The sequence below is a fragment of the Rhinocladiella mackenziei genome (assembly GCF_000835555.1).
Source record: "Rhinocladiella mackenziei CBS 650.93 unplaced genomic scaffold supercont1.6, whole genome shotgun sequence".
Lineage (NCBI taxonomy): Eukaryota > Fungi > Ascomycota > Eurotiomycetes > Chaetothyriales > Herpotrichiellaceae > Rhinocladiella > Rhinocladiella mackenziei.
Window position 1 is genome coordinate 2,821,985 of NW_013550599.1, and position 18,334 is coordinate 2,840,318.

The window sequence follows — 18,334 nt, forward strand, 5'->3', positions numbered from 1 at the left end:
TGACATGAAAATGTAGCCAGAATCCTCCAAAACATGACATCTTCGGATGATGTTGTAGCCGAGACGGTGGGCTGCGGATATTCAGCGACGCTCATTGGCTGCGTGGCTACGACTCTTCATTTATGATGTATCCCTCGGTGATACTCTCACAGCCTCGACATTATGATGTCCCCAAGATAGCCTGGTCGCAATTTGCCCACGGTCTCTACCAAGATGGCAACCCCTCGCGTTCTGGTCATTGCCGGCTCTGATAGCTCGGGAGGAGCGTGCGTACCTCACCACCATATAAGAACATCGTTCTCCTGGTATGATCGAACTGACCGACCAAATCCAGCGGGCTCGAAGCCGATCAGAAAGTCCTTGCAGCTCATGGCTGCTATGCAATGACAGCCACCACGGCCCTGACCGCTCAAAACACCCGCGGAGTGGAAGACGTCCACATCACCCCCCCGGCCTTTGTTGGGAAGCAGATTGATGCTTGCCTGACAGATATCGAGTGCGATGTTGTTAAAATCGGTAAGTATTTGGACTGAACAGGTCATACCATGCGAAGCTCTTATTGAGATTTCAATGCCCAAGGTATGCTTGCGTCGGCGGAAACGATTAGAGTTGTTGTGGACGCCCTGCAAAAGCACAAGGTCGCTACCATAATCGTCGATCCGGTACGTGTCCCAACACTTCTGTCTGTTTCCACCTTCGAAACTCATCGCCATCTATCTAGGTCATGGTATCCACCAGCGGTGCACAACTCCTCCCGGGCGACGCCGTCCGAAATCTTCGTGATCTTCTTTTGCCCATGACCACGCTCCTAACGCCCAACATCCCCGAAACGGCCCTCCTGCTTCGTGACGCAGATATCCAATATAAATCCCCGTCTGGAATCGACGACTTAAAGGTGCTCACCAAGATGGTCTACGAATTAGGTCCGGGCGCTGTACTCCTGAAGGGAGGCCACATGCCCCTGACCGCAGAGTACGTCAAGGCCACCACGGACGAAGAAAGGTGCCTCACCGTCGACATCCTCTATGACGGCCAAGATTACAAAGTCATCGAATCGAAATACCTCCGGTCTAAAAATACCCACGGAACAGGCTGTTCGCTCGCAAGCGCAATCGCCTCGAACCTGGCGTCGCGAAAATCCAAATCCCAGACCGAATCCCTCTCCATTGCCACCGAGCTCGCGGTCCGCTACGTGTCCACGGGCATTCTCAGTTCAGATGGCACGCTCGGTCACGGCTCCGGGCCCATCAACCACTTCCACAACGTCCAAGTCCTGCCCTTCTCCCAAGGCCACTTCATATCATACTTGCTCTCTCACCCATTCGTCGCACCTGTCTGGGAGAAATACACCCACCACCCCTTCGCCGAGCAGATGGCGCGTGGCACCCTTCCCGAGCCGCTCTTCAAAAACTACCTGGTGCAGGACTACTTGTACCTGACGCACTTCGCACGTACACACGCACTGGCAGCGTATAAATCCCGCACGATGGCCGCGGTCTCGGCCTCGGCAAATATCATCCTGCACATCGAGCGCGAGATGGCCTTGCATCTATCCTATTGCGCCGACTTCGGCATTTCCAAAGCAGCCCTCGAGCATCCGTCCCGGAAAGAGTCGTTAGCTTGCGTTGCGTATTCCCGATACGTGCTCGACGTCGGACAGAGCGAGGACTGGCTTGCTATCCAAATGGCTCTTGCTCCGTGTTTGATCGGCTATGGCCAGACGGCTGCTCGGCTTTACAAGGATAAGGAGAGCAAAACTACAGCCCAAGGAAATCGGTATTGGCGCTGGGTCGAGAATTATGTTGCAGACGATTACCAGGAAGCTGTTCGGGTTGGACGTGGTGAGTTCTTGTCTTCCGCCTCGCTCTCACATCGGGGATTGCCATGTCTGACGGAAACCAAATCAATTCTCTTTGCAGATCTCATCGAATCCCACATAACGAAACAATCACCCTCACGCATCGATGAGTTGATGGCCATTTTCGTTCGCGCCGCCGAGATGGAAGTCCGATTCTGGGACTTTGACGCTCACCCGGATGAGTGAGCGGCTGTGTTGTTAATGGAGGCGAGATGTGAAAGTCGGTATACCTCTTGAGCAGGACATGGGTTATAAAGAAGAGGAGGGAAACATCAGGACTTTTTATCGTCATTGGATAGACGATTATGCAAAGGACAGCATTTCGATCTCGATTTCCTTGACTATAGAAATTGCACCGGATATGCTGGCATCAACTACTAGCCTTGCCATTTCTAACACCCACCTTGGCTGGGTGTACACGCGTTGTACACCTAATATTACAAGCGCTCTTTGCTTGAGCTTAATCGAGTAAGTGGGAGAGCACAACAATTTTCATTTCTAATTTTGACCTCCATTTTCTTCCACCGTACGGAATGTATCAACCAACAACACCACCGCCAAAGCCCACAGGTCTCCTCCTCCCACAATTCTCAGGCAGAATCGTCATCACCTTGTACGCTTTGCCCATGCCCTTCGGCCCGCCCTCGACGAGTCTCTTCCAACCCGTTTCTAATTCGCTCTGTTTCTTGTCCCAATCCCCAGTTACGCCGTCCTCTTTGGTGGAGCGTTGTTTCTTTTTCTTTTCAAATTCTTTCAAAAGCCGCTCTGCTCGCTCCTTGATCCCCAATTGACTCAGCCATATGCCCTGCTCGACCGGTCCGTGGACTTCCACGTCTGGATTTGCTTCGAGTGCCGCGTCTGCGAGGGCGCCGAAATCTACGTCGGCACTAATATCTGCGTCGCCGGCGTGCACGAAGGGGGAGATAATCTTGTGTTTTCGAATGGCTCGCAGCGAATTGATCGGTACGGTGTCAAGGGGCCCGTAGTCGATGATGAGCGCTGCGCCCGCAGGTCTAGGCTTCGACCCGGTCTCAGGACTGGGTTTGCTTCGTGAAGGCGTGTAGACGTTTCCGCCAATGCGTCGAGCGAAGTCCTGGACGTATCGGAAACTCTCCGGCGAAATTTCGACGCGGGATGAGACTTGATTCTTCAATGCGCGGTATCGACGCCGCTCGGGAATGACAAGGGAGCTGGGTGTGCTCGCCTTTGCCAGGGTAAGTTGGAAATCTGGCTCGGGATCCTTGAGGCTTGGTGACGTCCCGCTATCCGTGGATGCAGTTGTCAGGGTAGATTTGGGCGCTGTAGGGGCAACGAGGAGCTCCCTCCATTGTGGTAATTTGCTCGTTGTGGATGACTCCATTACTGGCTGGCCTGCTTCACGGGGTAGTTGAGCTTTTGCTTCGTCCTGGTCGGCTTCTTCCGGCTTTGGCGCGACGGACTCGAATGCGTGAATAGGAAGTGCGTCGAAGAACTCGTGTGCAATGATAAAGGGCATTTGTCCACCTCCACCGTCCCTTCCCCGGGGCAATAACGCGATATCCTCGACCCATCTCACGGGGATTCCTTGCCGGCACGTAGACTCCCACCAAACGTTCTTTCCCGTGTCATCTCTGACTTCTTTCATCTCCGTGCTCACCCCGCAGAGGACGTCCTTCTGTTTCATTCTCAGTCCTTCTCCCGCTTCGACAAGCCAGACCGCTTCAATCGCTTTCGCAAATGTGCTAAACTGGCCTATGGTCCGAAGCATGTCGCTCATCAAAGTTCCCCGCCCAGGGCCCATCTCGATGAGCTCCACGCCGCTCATTGGTCGACCTTGCGCCATCCATTCTGTCACGAACCATATGCCCACTAGTTCGCCGAATATCTGCGTTATTTCGGGAGAAGTGACGAAGTCACCAGCCGTGCCGAACTGGTCGGCATCTTGTGAGGAAGGCCTATTCGTAGTATAGTATCCCCCGTCTGGGTTTGTTAGGCATTGGCGCATGTAGGAGGCTATGGAGATGGGACCGGTGACCTATTTTTGGAGAGAAAGAGTTAGTAAACAAGCAACACCGAGCATGGTAGATAGTAATGTCCATGGTGCATGAACAATTACATACCTCAATCGCCTGAGCGATCGTTTTGGCTAAGGGTGTGGACCATTGTCGCGCTGAGAGCGTTGGTGCAGCCGAAGAAGTCGATGATTCCGGTCGCGGCTCAGGCAGAGAGCTCCCCTCAGGCGCTCTTGAAGCGTGGCTGGAACATCGTTTCCACGTATGCGCCGATTCGACGTGATTGAACCACCAAGAAGCAAGGCGAAAAGATGTGCTTTGCCAGGGAATGCCATGAGAGGTAGTTGCCCCGGTACTCAGCCGGAACAGTTGATGAACACAGGACCCTCCATATCTCATCGCGGGAGACTTGGAAAGTTTTGAAGCTGTGAACAGAGCATATTAGTTGTACAAAAGGCTTCTCGAAAATCAATCCCCAAAGGTTGGAGTCGTGTTTTCGGTACGGAATAAATATTTTCCTCTCCACATACCAATTTCTGTTCAGCCTTGCCAGCCCCTTTTACTTCTACTCCCACTGTCTGTTATCTAGCCGTCTTCATAAGATAACTTGGCGCCTTCTGAGGGGCGAGCGTTTGTCGTATCCAGTCTCTCATTGCCTCCAATGTTGGCTTCCTTTGACCAACTCTGAGCTGAACGAATGCGGCAACAGCCTCACCATACTTTTGGTCCTTCACACTAACAACGCTTGCTTGATTGATGGCCGGGTGCTGTAAAAGGCGTTCTTCAATCTCGGCTGGAAAGACGTTTTCTCCTGCCACGCCGTCAGCAGTAATTCTACAGTATCCATCCTCGTCAATTGACGCCTCGTCTTCTGTGTGCATCCAACGGACGCCGTTCTCGTCTTGGATCATGGCCTCGGCGGTTTTCGCTGGATTTTTATAATAGCCTTTTTGCAAGAGATAGCCAGATATGCAGATCTCGCCTTGCTGTCCCCGTGGAAGGATCCGATTGTTTTGATCAACTATTTTTGCCGCCGCATGGGGCAGGATTCTGCCTACTGTCTCTCGCTTCTTTTCTATACGATCGGATGATACCGTCATGAAGCTTGCTGGTGATGTTTCTGTCATTCCTGAGGACTGTCAGCTCTCAAAGGTGATTTAATGGGTGAATGCTTGACTGAAAACAAGCAGTTAGATTGAGGATTTCGTGACTGTCGGAGTTGGAATGTCTTACCATAGCATATATCGTGTCTCGAAAACCCATTTGATTTCTAAGTTCCGTGAGCAGAGCAGGCGGCACCTGCGACCCCGCGGCGATACCTAATCTGATAGTATTGATCTTTATCCTTTTATTCTGCATGGCGCCTAAGATTGCACTATGCACGGTCGGAACGCCATGCAATAGCGTACAATGTTCATCTGCAAGGGCATTGGCTATAGCTTCGGCTTCGAAATCTCGACTGGCAAACACAATCGCAGCTCCGTGTGTGAAGCAAGCAAGAAGACCGGCACAAAGGCCAAAACAATGAAATAACGGCGGTCCGCTACAACCAATATCAGTCATTTCGCTATATTTTTAAAATGGGGGCACGGCCTTGAAGGATGGTTTGGACCTACAAATGAGTCAGCATCGCAGCCTTTGGATCCCCCGTGGCACCACTGGTAAACTGCGAGTTCAGCAATGTCGTCGCAATGCACTGAACTTTCGGCCTCTTCAAGAACTAACGGGCTCAATTCATGGTTGTCGTTCATCACATCTTCCCACCGCTGAATCGAGAGATTCGTAATTGTGTCTCCACGGAGCAATATCAGGTATCTCAATCCCAGTGTCTCTGCCTTGCGTTGCGGGCGTCTTATCGTAGGGACGGCATCCTTGTGGTTGACTTTGTCCGAAATAAAGAGCGATCTGGGTTCTTCACCGAACTCACAGGTTAGAAGTTGCTGTTTGAATCGCTAAAGATGATTGTTGTCCAAGCTTAGAGAGTTTGTTTGAGATTCATACCTGCATATTGGATTGCTCGTTCACACTCAATTGCCGTATATGTCTGTTCAAGATGACGAAAACCGCTCCGATTCTTCCGCAAGCAAAGAATAGCTCGATAATCTCTCGTCATCTCCTGAAAACACCGCCACTCGGTCACCATTCTGAATACCCAAACGGAGGAGCCCTTTAGCGACATCCTCCGTCCGCCACTGAAGGGCGCGAAAAGTGAGACGAGCATCAGTCTAGGGAATGATAACTGCAGGTCGAGAATCATGGCTTTCAGCTTGTTTGTCCACCAATTGAGCGAACGTCCAATTTCGGAAGGGTGGTGTGGATGGTCCTTTAACCAAAGATAGTGACGCAGAGCCTTCCACCATTTTCCCACTCCCTCTAGCTGATTCCCCTATTCCGCTGGCGCCCATAGATAGATGCATACGAGCTCTCAACGCAAGGAGACCATGCGAGGGAAGGCTTTCTCAAAGCATAATTTTGGTGTACTATGACCTACGCCCATGTTAATTATACTTCTTGTATGAGAAACCTTAAATCCGTCCTTGCGTCCAAAAGTACGGAGTCTCTGCTGTCAGCTTTACTTCGGGGTATGCTCCGTGTGATTAGAGCCTTAGAATGACCCTGGACTGGCTAGGCGGGGGTTCCATGTCGATCCAGTGACTCGAGACATGACGACTCTCTTCGTTGCCCGTCGTTTCATTTACGACGAGGATCCCATACGATGGGAAACCTCACGCCGTTGATTATGTTGTGTGAGTGATCGAGAAAGGTTCCGAGGAAATGGAACGCAACCGAGTTGCCAATTCTGGCCATATCTTTATGTGATTTCAAGACCCATCATTTCAAACTATCAACAGCCGGCATGGTATCTGAAATGCCACAAAGGGAAAACATGAACCAGCTGTATAGTCAATGGAGTGCAAACGGTGATAAGATGTGTGTGGTAGATCTTTGCAAAGCCTTTAGAATCCAATGGTTTTCGTTCGCTCCACCATATGCCACGTGGAGTGCTTAAAGCAAGGATCGCATAAGATTATCGTTGCAGGTGTCTTATGCTAATAGCGAAACGTTGTAATGTGTGGAGTACAGTGTAAGCAAATGTCCTACCTGAAGAAATAATGGTACCTGGACCATTGCCCTTGCGTAAGATGCAACCACGTCGCTGGCGAAGCACAGTAACTTGTCGAAGGCGGACTGCGTTCAGCGCAGTCGATCTGGACAAAGTGGTGTAGTTGACGCATCTCTACTTGAGATCATGTCCCTGCTAGCTTGTCCGCAATGCCGGCCATTCGTCGCTTAGCCTACGATTCTGGCAAGGCTGTCGGGCTAGGGAGGCTCAAGGGCTTAAGTGACTAAGCAGGGGGCTACGGGCGTCACGCCTGTAAATCTTACCTTTTCATATTCTCACTTACGCTCTATGAAGGTTGAAAGTGACTTCACTAGCCTCCAACCATAATTCAGACGTCGAACGATGCTCTAGGGTTCAAAATGATATTCCTGGGCATTCAAAGAAAAGTCTCGAATGAGCAATTTCTTTGGGGTTGGCAGCTGCCATAGTTCGGACGTCGTGATATCAGTGGCCTGGGGAGAATTCGGTGGGGGAGTCCAACCTCAGGCCTTTTAAGTCAGCATCCTTTGCGCTAGATTGAATATCCCTTCGCGGAAAATGCCCACAGAAGGCACGGGTCTTTCTTTCCAGGTCATTTGCTTCTCCAAGGCCTCCTGATTGTTTGGACTCACGGCGTAACCCAATTCCCCGGGCCTGCCAGCACCGTGGGTCCGGATATCAGCGCCCTCTCAGCTTTTTCCAAGAGTCTAGATTATCTCTAGTCTGCTGATAAGGCTGGATCCATGACTTCTGGCCAAAGAGATGACAATCGACAAGAAGCTTTTCTTCGGGAATGCTGATCAACCCAAGAACATGTCGACAAAACGAAGAACGGACAAATCCCGTTAAAAGGGCCTAAAATGGCAGGCAAGCATCGGTAGTCTTCAGTGGTAGGTGGGGAGGCTCCAAGATGACGAAATAGGCATTTTGTCAGGGTGATACGCTCTCAGATTCTTGATATAAAGGGGTTGAGAGACCTTGGTGTAACCGGTGTAATAGATCTAGTCGCTCACGAATACACGTTCCAGGAAGATGGCCATGGCAACAATCCTGGCCCAACTGCGGCTTCTTCCAATCATGGTTCTGTTGACAGTGTTATTCTTTGCCGCCAGCCTCATATATCGATTGTTCTTCTCACCACTGTCGAAGATCCCGGGACCCAAGATTACCGCAGTGACAATGCTATGGCTCATGTATCACGAATTCAAGGGTGACCGAACCATTCAAATCGACAAGCTGCACGGCCAATATGGCCCTGTGGTCCGAATCTCACCGGAGGAGGTGTCCTTTAACAATGACGATGCTCTCAAGGAGATCTACGGCATCAAATCGACTTTCTCCAAGAGCGACTTCTACAACTTGTTCGTCTACTACAATGAGCGCAATACATTTACCAGCCTTGACAAACAGAATGTAGGCTCTTTCTCGCTGATGGGAAGGTCTCAAATTGTGAAGTCTGATAAGTCCGGAAACCTAGCATGCTGCCAAAAAGCGACTGGTAGCCGACCGATACACGAAGAGCTACGTGATGCAGCCGGCTGTGTCGGACAAGATCCGCGATCACGCGGCTGCCTTCATGAGGCAGGTTTCTCTGCAGCGGCTCGTTGTCGACGTCTATGCCTGGCTCCACTACTACGCACTCGAGTAAGCAAAATCCTCCCCATCATCGTTCGCCAGAATGTTGAAATTCCACTTCAGTGTCATCACCAATCATCTCTATGGCGCATACGGAACGCGCACGCTCTCCCAGCCTGATCATCGGGGCCTGGTGTATGACCTCTCCGGCCAAAAGCACCGCACACGTCTTTACATGCTACACTACTTTGGTGGGTTGATGGCATTGATCTCCACACTTCAGAACTTGGCCAGAGTCGTCGGTGGGAAAGCTTCGGACTTTCATGTCCGAGGAAGTCGACTCAACGCATACGGCAAGGACAGCGTGAGTGGATTCCGCCGTGACCAAGTGGACAAGGACACCGTCTCCACGTGCTCCAAGCTCCTCCGAGAGATTCCCGACAACGAGAACCAAGTCGCGGCCGAGTGTATGGACCACCTCGTTGCCGCTGTCGACACGACAGGGGATGCCATGTGCATCACCATGTGGCGGATCTCGACGCCGGAATATGCGCATGTGCAAGACCGGCTCTTCGAAGAGCTGAAGACCGTGGAAGCACACTTCGACCCGGTCACCCAGACGGCGCCGATCAGTGTGCTGGAGAAACTCCCATATCTCGATGCCGTGGTGCGCGAGGGCATGCGCTGGCGCCCGCCGGTGCCATTGACGCTGTTCCGCATCGTCCCACGCGGCGGACACAAGATCTGTGGCTATCAAGTCCCCGCCGGCACCGTGGTAGGTTGCCAGGCGTACAGCCTGCATCGGATCCCAGAGGTGTTTCCGGACCCGGACCGCTTTGCGCCAGAGAGGTGGATGACAGAGGACCAGGCGCAGCTGGCGAGTATGCGGGCACATTTCTGGCCGTTCAGCTCTGGCGGACGCGCATGTTTGGGCCAAAAGTAAGTTCCCGTCTTCATGTGACTGATAAACTAACTCTTGATCAACCCATATCAGCATCGCGATGGTCGAGATGAAAACGATCCTGGCCGCAGTATACATGCATTATCGGACGAAAGCGACGCCGGCGTGCACGGAAGAGAGTATGCGCATGGACGACCAGTTAACATCGGGTGTTCCGTACGCGTTAAGTTGTCCGTTGGAATTCATTCCGAGATAGACGCCAGAAGGCGAGAGTTGAATTGTGACCTTCGGAGGATGGCGTGTTCAGGGTACTTCCTGAGTATGAAGTAGAGGAATTGTATGCCTGAGTAGACAGTCCTGTCTATCACCGTGAGACGTGCAAGTATATTCATGGCTCTATTCTGGCCATCGCATTGTTACACAATTCATCCATCCTTTTCAAGAGACACACAGAACTTCGTTCCGGAGAAGCTGTAGATATATGACCTTTCGGACGCCGTTGTCATGCATAAGAATCCCATCAACCCGACGGCTCATAATGACGTTCTAGCCCAGCCCAAACCAATGCTATGCAAATGCGTATCGACCGCACGAAATATGACAACAGGAAAAGTTCAGTTCATCCTCAACGCCCCTTTGACTCTGCGTATTACGGGCCGATATGGACAAATTCGGACCGGCCATCCTGACCGTGCTTGCGAGCGAGGTTCTCGAATCCACTACCCCATCCTTTCATTTCTCGCGTATCTGTCTGGAAAGGAGATACGTCATCAGGCTTTCCGGTACGAAATTTTGCGTTGAGCGCCATCTTCCGCCGTTTTTCTTCTTTCTCTTGAGCTCTGAGCATACTGACCGGAAATTGGGCCCTGATTAGCTCCGCCTTTTTCAATTCGATCTTCTGTCTTCTCGAAAGCCCACCTTCCTCTCGTGACTTTGTGAGTCTCTTCTGATTCATCTCGACATCCTCCAGAAACTTGGTTCTCTGGCTCAGGGCGGTGAGGTCGAGGCCCTCACTATCTGAATCCTCGCCGGAAGCATCCATCGGAGGTTTGTTTTGGCTTTCATCCAGTTTCTTTTGTCTCCGCGCCTGCTGGACCTCTTCGGGGATTCCCGCAGGGTTGATCAGTTTGCCCAAGAATGCGGACAACTTGCGCTTTTGCTCCCAACACTCCTTCACCAGGCCTTGTTCCAGAGGGCCCAAACCATCGTCCTCCAATCGCTCATTGATCATCAGAATCTTATCGTAAGCACTGATGTGAGTTCGCAAAAATTCCGCCAACTCTTCCATGTCTTCATTCACAACATAAGGGGTAATTTGGCGTTTCGCCAGCAACATCGCGACCCTCACCGTGCGGGCTCCCAATCTAGCTTGTGCGTCGAGTTCGTTTAAATGGAGCTTGATCAGTTGCTTGACGTTGAGCAAATGCGGGGACAGCCTCTTTAGGGCTCTCAGAGTGTTGTTCTTGTGGGGATCACGCTCAAAGTCCAAGTCGCCATCTTTGGTCTTTTCCAAACTAGTTCCGTCCAGACCTTTGGTTGTGGACATCGCTAATTCAAGATACTTTGTAAGAACTTTGGGTGAGAGCCGAAGTCTTTGTCCTTGATGTTCCTCCGCCTCAGCTTTGCCTGTGACTTCAGCCTGTTCCCTGCCTGTACTCTCGGCCCATCCTTGCATCATATCTAGCAGACGATTGGCAATATCGAACACGTTGGGATTTTTCTTGTCTCGCAGACAAGTACTCATAGCTATGACGAACGTGGCCCGACTCATCACTTGGCCCTGAACCTCCTCGGACCATGGTTCGCGAAGCAAGTTCAGAACTGTCTGACTAGAACGTGAAACACGGAGAAGACGCAAGTAGGCCGTAATGTTTTGGTAATCTGGTTTAATCCTGTAAGGTCCGTCGGGGGAGGTGAGCAATTCCCAATACTTTTTGCCTTCCGATAGTTGTCGGAGTGCCGTCGTTGTTTCCAGAAGCATGGAAAGGGTGTTCCTACCCGGTACGGCATATATTGAGCTTTTTGAAGTCGCCAGTTGATTTGGAGGTGGCATGAGGCTCGTAAACGTCGTGGCAGGAACTCCAGATTGGGAGGGAGCATGATCTGGTAGATTGTTCAGTGTATCTTCCGGATCTTCTGTATGATCGGGCTTCATCGAAGACAAATTTCGAGGAAATCTCTGTATGTTCATGGTCTGTTGAACTAAGTTAAGGACATCCTCGTGGGTTTTGGCGTCGTCGGAAAGCATCAGCAATCTCCCCATTGCGCAGACAAGGGCCTCATCAAGTTGGAGATCGCCTTTCCTCCATTTCGTCGTGATATCAACCCACAATTTCCGTGCATCATCGATTGCTTGATTGAAAAGAACCTGTGGGTTATATCCGGGTTTGTTGCGGTTACTCAGCTCTACAGCCCTAGCCTGAACCTCGGCGCTGATGGCTTGTAGGATCGTAGTGAAAGTGATGTGGTCAGGGGCGCCGGGCCCATGGTCGGGAAGTCGTCCGGCAATTGCCCAGAGGGTTTCGATATCATTCGCCCTTGCGCAAACGCTAAGAATAGCGTTCGTATGGATGGTAGTTGCCGTAACAGCAGAGTTCGCAGCGAAGATGGAGTTGTAAACATCTACTGCTTGCTTGACGGCGTTTGGCTTCTTCACATTGTCTCGATAACCTCGCAACATGATGGTATAAGTATGAGAGTCGGGTTTGTGACCTCGCTTTTTCATCTGCAATTTGGATCAGAAAAGATTCCGACTTGGAAAGCAATGGCAACAATACGTACCTCGTGATAGACTTTCCAGGCTTTTGACGGGCTTCCCTGGCTCATCAGCCAATCCATGATGTGATTCCAACTGACAACATTGTCAACGGGCATGCCATCACGAGCTTTTTCACTTGCGCGAACCAAGCTCAAAGCAGCCTCAAATTCGGAGTTCCTTAATTTCTCCACCACCGACTGGGCTAGCTTCAGCGGATCAACTAAATACTGAGACTCCTTTTCCATGGCTTTCTCAAGATTTGCGCGAGCACTGTCGGTGAGTCGCTGCGTACGGTTTTGTTCTCGTGCATCGGCATCGCGACTGAACCTCTCGGCGGTGAGGCCTGGCTTCTTCAGTTTTGGCACATCAACTGGCTGCTTCTTCAGCAACGCTTTATACAGTAGACGGCGATGGTGACCCAATTGTATGGATCCAAGAGTGGCATGGTTGCGAACGAATGTGGTGGCGGTCAGGATCGGACACGGGAGCGAGGAGCATGTCCAAGGAAGAGAAAGAGGTTGGTTGAAGAAATGCAATCGAAGTTCTCGGCGCAGAGAGGTTGAACAGGTGAGCATTGGGAGGTAGCTTCCGGGAAAACAAGCCAACGAAGAAGATGAAAGGAAAGGAGACATATGGGATTCCTCTCTTTGCCTGCGCTCGAATTCTGGATTGAAGAAGCAATACGAAAAATTTTTCAATTTGGGCAGGTAGACCGAGCTGACAAGTGCGAGACCGCACGTGACGAGTGTCTGCTCAGATATCCTCGGTGAACGATTATCATTCTAACGTACCTGCGCGCGTGGGATTATCCAAAGAACTTTGCATGTATTGACTTAATGATTCTCAGACAATCGGGAAACATTCATTCGAAAGCACAGTAGGAGTATACGAGTGCCGCTTTGATGAACGCTCGTTTACCCATATTGATAGAAGTGACGTCACCGGGACTTTTTCTCATATGGCTGATGTCCCAGGGGCCTTCCTTTCCTCTTAGATGAGGCGCCAGACTTGTGTACCTTTCTCCCATCAGCCATATGCCGTAAGCTGCTGGGCGGGATGCACAAACGCTTCTCTCCATCCTGGTTGCGTATAATTCCCATAGCTCGACCCAGAAAATCTTTCGAGGTCATTGAGTTCGTCCTTCGAAGGTTGACAAATGTTTTCCCGCTGGCCCGGTCCACGTAGTGCAGGTTGGGTCCGCAGTTGGTGATCTCGCACTGCCAGTGGCTCTGACTTCCATTTTCGATGGTTAAATCTTCGCAGTCTAGAGTGATAATCGGGTTCCGAGTGATCCGAGAGTAAAGAAAACGCATCGGCAGATTCCTATAGTACAAGCCCGAGGTCAAGAAGCCATAACTGAAGCCACTTTCCACGGGAGCATGGTCTTACGTTCTGCATTCCACGAATACTTCTTGGGTCGGCACAGCTGCCTACATGTCATGTTGGTCGGAGGATGGGTTTAGAGATATCTCACAGCCGAGGGGAGATTTCATGGCTGCGGTGGCAAGATCCTAGCTTCGATATGGAGGGGGTGCTCTTGCTAGCTGTTCTGGCATTGGTGCGATTATTTAGCGCTGGAACAGACAAGAGACCATTGAACGTGAGATCCATGTTGCCGGTACCTCAAATCAGAAGTTGAGGCAATGCGACACGCATGGGATAGGACATGACATGGCAGAAGAGACAGCGCAGCTAGTTAACATATTTCTGATGTCTTCCCCTCAGGTCGTCGGGGGGCGCGAAGGCGATCAACGCCAACGATGGTCTACGTCAGGTACTTAGGGGCAGGTACCTTAAGTAAGATACCTAAATGCTACGGCGTGACGAGCCCTTACTAGCCCAGACCTCCAAGGCCCGCAGGCGGCTAAATCTAGCTCTGGAGGCTCTTAGGCCCTAGCTTCCACGCCAACTGTACACCACCCGCACTAAACACCCATAGTGCATGGTGAGCTTTGCGCTGTCCACGTCGCTCAGACCGGCGAATTTCTAGCATTTGCCTGGCCACTCCTCGAACTCACCAACTAACAACCTCACCAGTTCGGACGCCATCTTAGTTCCCATGATCTTGTGTAACCGTGCTAAAAGTTTGACATCAACAGCTTTCCCCCCATATTGAACTCCAGGTTTTCCAGAGGAGCCTAGCCTAGCCTAACCAATGTACAGGATCCGAGCGCTTTGCTCGCCACGCCCAACCTTAACTGCACGACCACTGACCGTCTACTCGGTATCATTCAATGTCTGGCACTCTCTGCCTTTCCCTTCCTACTTCCATCGATTTCGCCATAGGATGTATGGCAAAGAACAGTAGGGATCCAGGTCACAAAGTCCACGTTGATTCGAAAGACACTTTTTGCGTTCCTTGTCACCAGCGCAGAGATCGATAAGAGGAAATCATACCATCGCGCAAATCACACAAAATCAAATCAATCGATTGGTTTATCATACACAAATCAGTACTCGGATTTTCGTTGACTTGCCTCATTCTAGTGTTCATGGCAGATCTGGACCCTATTCTAGTAGCTTTGATTCCATCTCGAGCTTCCGTTAGAGTACGACTCGCATCCTGCTTGATTCTGGGTACCATGAATGTACAAAAATTCGACGAAAAACCCTCGCCCTATGGCGATCAAACGATATTGCGGCCCAGCTGGAGCAACACGAGCCAACAAACCAGGCCGTTCGGAATGTCCCCCCCCTCGCTTCTCAGGTCGTCGCAGGCTCTAAAAAAAAAGGCTTGGTGTTGTTTGTGTGCAGAATAAGAATCCTCCACACTCGTGAACTCTCCTGTTCCTCCTCCAAAATTGCATGCTGTCGGTCGATTGATCGTAAATGTTCATCACCTCGAAAACTTTGTGTTGCCGTGCCGGTACCTGTGAGTCCGGCCGCAGAAAAGGAAAAAGAGAGGGGAAAAAGAAAAGAAAAAAAGGAAATTCATGAATGTGCACAGGCATCCGCCAGCCGATTTTGATGACAAACTCCTGCCAGCATATCCGCCCAGTCTTTTGATCTTTCCGGTGTGCTCTCCCATTATCTCCTCCACTCCCACCTAGGGTATCTTGTTAGAAATGTGGCACCGCACCAATGCACGAAAGCAGGCAACTCGATCATGGCCACTACTGCGGCGCTGGCAAATAGTATCCATTCGGAGAGTCGACAACGCACCAACCACCGGTCACCACATTGGCTGGGCCGTCAATCCACCTCTAGTATTGACGCTGTTGGTAGACTTGGCCTTGTTGCGCGTAAGGAGAATTGGGGTAGTTAGCATAATTGCTCATCTGGCCATTTCCTTGTGGGTACACCATGCCGCCTTGGGGTTGACCATATTGTCCTTGTGCATGTCCGTCGGCCGACTGGTAACCAATCGGCGGCAGTGATGGTCGGCTACCGCTTTGTTGATATCCCTGACCGGGCACTTGATGCGCATCGCCAGGCTGTCCGTCCACTTGATTCGCTTGCGCTGCGACTCTCTGCCGCTCTTCCTCAGCTTTGCGAGCATTTTCTTCCTCCTTCTTACGTGCCTTCCACTCCTTGCGGATCTCTTTGAATTCTGTCCCCCAAATCAGTCGAGTCCTTCAAGCCAGAGAATTGCTAGACCACCATCGGGCTAGCTTCACCTTATCCGGCACGACGCGACGCTCGATTCCAAGCATCGTGGACCGAACACATGTCTAACTAATCTCTCAAAGCGACGGACTGCCATAAGAAAACGGTTTCTTACCTTCTGGGGTTCTCTTTGTTCCGTGCGATTGCATTGTGACATGCGCATTCAAATGATTCAATGTCCCATACGCTTTTTCGCAGCCATTCCAGCCACACTTGTACATTCTTTCGATTTCTTCGTATCTTCGTCGTGGCCGCTTATGTTGCTGCGCACCTGGAATAGGGACAAACGAGTACACCTATGTTCGCCACTTGGTTAGTTTCCCCGTCTCAACCAAGGAGAAAGATTCGGATTCATACCTGACCGGTACGTGACGCGGCAGAAGTTTGGGGTGGCCCTTGGACACCTGGTCCTGGGTGCGGATATGTGCCAGGCATGCCATGCTGTGGAGGATAGCCACCCCATTGTTCGTGCGGTGGTCGTTGCTGCATGTACGGCGGATGCTGTGGTTGATAGGCATGCTGCATGTCTTGTCCTTGCGGGTAAGGCGAATAGGGAGGGTAGGTTGGGCTAGCTTGCGAAATCGAAGGATCTATAGGAACGTCCGAGTTAGACCTCACATGGTTGGAATTTGCAGTTGGATTGCCATTGGGTGCTCCATCTGGCAGGGATATTGACGGACTTGTTGGTTGTGCCATGGTTCCTACAGCACCTGGATGGTGAGGCGCGTGAGGGAATTGGCTGTATCGCAGGTGATCTGACGGAAAACCCGACGAGCGCGCAGAGGTAGGCGTCAGACCGTAATCCGACTGAGGAGTGTTATTGCTGGAGATATTTGCTGAGCGTGGGTCTTGGGTGCTGTAAGTCGCAACAGATGATTGATCTAGTAAAAGCGAGTTTCTCAGAGATTGTTCGACCAAAACGAGTTCTGTTTCTTTTTTACGGTGTTGCTAACCTGACTGCGCGTACTCTGATGCACTTCTGTCCATAAAAAGGTGTTCCCACTGCTTCCCACGTGAAGGGACGCGGGTCGATGAACGAGGCTTTGGCGAAAGAAACTCAAGTGGTACTGGTACAGTGTGACCCGAGTGAAAGGTAGTGGATGACAGCAGTCGCTCAAAGGTTAAAACACCTCTAGGCCGGGAGCTCGGCGGACAGGCGACGATGCCACTGAAGCAATTGCTTAGATCGAGAACCGGTGTATTCTTTATTTTGAAGGCTGCCCATGCGAGGGGACCAAGTCACCAGTCACCCTAACGCCTGGCGTGGTGGAGGAGGTAGGAAACGAGTCAGGATAGGTCGGGAAATGAAAGCGCTTTTTGCACGAGGAGAGGGACGCCAGATCGGCCGCCGCCTAGTCGAGCAAAAGGGACGGTTGATCTCGAGCAGGGGGGAGGGTTCGGCCCAAGCGATGGGGCGAAGACGGTTTGAAAGTGATAGTTTTAGCACAGTTCTTGCTGAACTAGCTTGCAAGCTCGGACAAGTCCCAAGAGGAACTGGTTTACAGTACTTTTTCTCGAGACGGAGCGAAACTCAGACCTAATAAAGGAGTAGAGAGAATTCAGGTTGATGACTGGTGAAGGAATGATAGGTCTGCGTTCCGGCCCAAGGGCCCCCCCCCGTTCTATGTAGTAGTTAGTGGCTGACCGACTCTTTTTCTGGCCTTCGATTGCCTTTGGTTATGCGCGTAAAATGCACAGGGTCCCTGCCCCTCCGCTCGAAGTGCACGATCACAGGTGCAGGAGGGTGACTTCTTGTCGGGAGTGGAACCAGGTGGCAGGAGACCCGGCAAGCCCTTCTCCCTACCAATGGAAAGTGTCTCGTGATGGAGAAAAGCGCGTCCAGGACCGCCAGTGCCCTTTGACTTGTTCGTCGTCACGATTCTCCCCTTAGAATTGCACAACCCTTGTCGAGGAGGCAATCCGCACGAGTGGCAGGCAAGTTTATCCCACCGGCAGATGGGCGAGTCCGAGGAAGAAAGAGAGTTTGGAAGTTAATGTGGGGCGGAGGAAATAGTGATAGCGTGGTCCTTGGGGAGCTGACTAGTGATGGCGCGACTGCGGCAGCTAACAAGGGGTGTGTTTTGTTCAAGGAGTCCCACGTCCACCAAATCCTCGGTAAGAGATGGGGAATTTGCCGCTTTGTGCGTTCACACACGCGTACGCGTGATTGGCGGTGTGTCTACGCACAGGCAGTGGCGAAGAGGAAATGATGAAATGGATGGATGTTAAGTTTAAGGTGAGGTAAGAAGTGAGATGTCGTTGGTTGGGTGGTTTATTCTGCGCATCCGTCGGGGTTAGATCGAGGTGCGAGAGGCAGCGAGAGTGCACAAGGCGATGGGGACGGGGATAGAAGCAGAAGCGAGAAGCGAGATGTGCTGCAGTCTCCTCTGACGGGCAAAGCGTTGTCCTTGAGTGAAAAAAAAAAAAAAAGCACACACTCGAGACGGAATCGAGGGGTTTTGGCTCGAGGGGGGCTGATGTACCAATGAGGGCAGTAGGGGAAGATGGAGATGGTTGGTGGATGACCAGGGTGGTATTGATT

At 51.3% G+C, this 18,334-nt stretch overlaps 6 protein-coding genes across 6 annotated transcripts; 2 read left to right on the top strand and 4 right to left on the bottom strand.

The window, feature by feature from the left end:
- Window positions 1-213: 213 nt before the first annotated feature.
- On the top strand, window positions 214-2,044 carry Z518_08793 (phosphomethylpyrimidine kinase; the record flags this gene model as incomplete). Its single annotated transcript, XM_013414532.1, has 4 exons — window positions 214-266; window positions 335-516; window positions 580-662; window positions 722-2,044. The coding sequence occupies 4 exons, from the start codon at window positions 214-216 to the stop codon at window positions 2,042-2,044; spliced, it is 1,641 nt and encodes a 546-aa protein (XP_013269986.1).
- A 352-nt stretch (window positions 2,045-2,396) lies between these two features.
- On the bottom strand, window positions 2,397-3,842 carry Z518_08794 (uncharacterized protein; the record flags this gene model as incomplete). The annotated part of the gene is made up of 1 exon (XM_013414533.1): window positions 2,397-3,842. One exon carries the CDS (start codon window positions 3,840-3,842, stop codon window positions 2,397-2,399), a length of 1,446 nt encoding a protein of 481 aa, XP_013269987.1.
- Window positions 3,843-4,430: 588 nt separating this feature from the next.
- On the bottom strand, window positions 4,431-5,856 carry Z518_08795 (uncharacterized protein; the record flags this gene model as incomplete). The annotated part of the gene is made up of 5 exons (XM_013414534.1): window positions 4,431-4,985; window positions 5,083-5,416; window positions 5,466-5,515; window positions 5,571-5,801; window positions 5,851-5,856. The coding sequence occupies 5 exons, from the start codon at window positions 5,854-5,856 to the stop codon at window positions 4,431-4,433; spliced, it is 1,176 nt and encodes a 391-aa protein (XP_013269988.1).
- A 2,128-nt stretch (window positions 5,857-7,984) lies between these two features.
- On the top strand, window positions 7,985-9,684 carry Z518_08796 (uncharacterized protein; the record flags this gene model as incomplete). The annotated part of the gene is made up of 4 exons (XM_013414535.1): window positions 7,985-8,365; window positions 8,430-8,596; window positions 8,651-9,466; window positions 9,522-9,684. The coding sequence occupies 4 exons, from the start codon at window positions 7,985-7,987 to the stop codon at window positions 9,682-9,684; spliced, it is 1,527 nt and encodes a 508-aa protein (XP_013269989.1).
- A 393-nt stretch (window positions 9,685-10,077) lies between these two features.
- On the bottom strand, window positions 10,078-12,761 carry Z518_08797 (uncharacterized protein; the record flags this gene model as incomplete). The annotated part of the gene is made up of 2 exons (XM_013414536.1): window positions 10,078-12,153; window positions 12,210-12,761. 2 exons carry the CDS (start codon window positions 12,759-12,761, stop codon window positions 10,078-10,080), a joined length of 2,628 nt encoding a protein of 875 aa, XP_013269990.1.
- Window positions 12,762-15,389: 2,628 nt separating this feature from the next.
- Z518_08798 (uncharacterized protein) lies at window positions 15,390-16,488 on the bottom strand (the record flags this gene model as incomplete). Its single annotated transcript, XM_013414537.1, has 3 exons — window positions 15,390-15,736; window positions 15,908-16,088; window positions 16,150-16,488. 3 exons carry the CDS (start codon window positions 16,486-16,488, stop codon window positions 15,390-15,392), a joined length of 867 nt encoding a protein of 288 aa, XP_013269991.1.
- Between the last annotated feature and the right edge of the window lie 1,846 nt (window positions 16,489-18,334).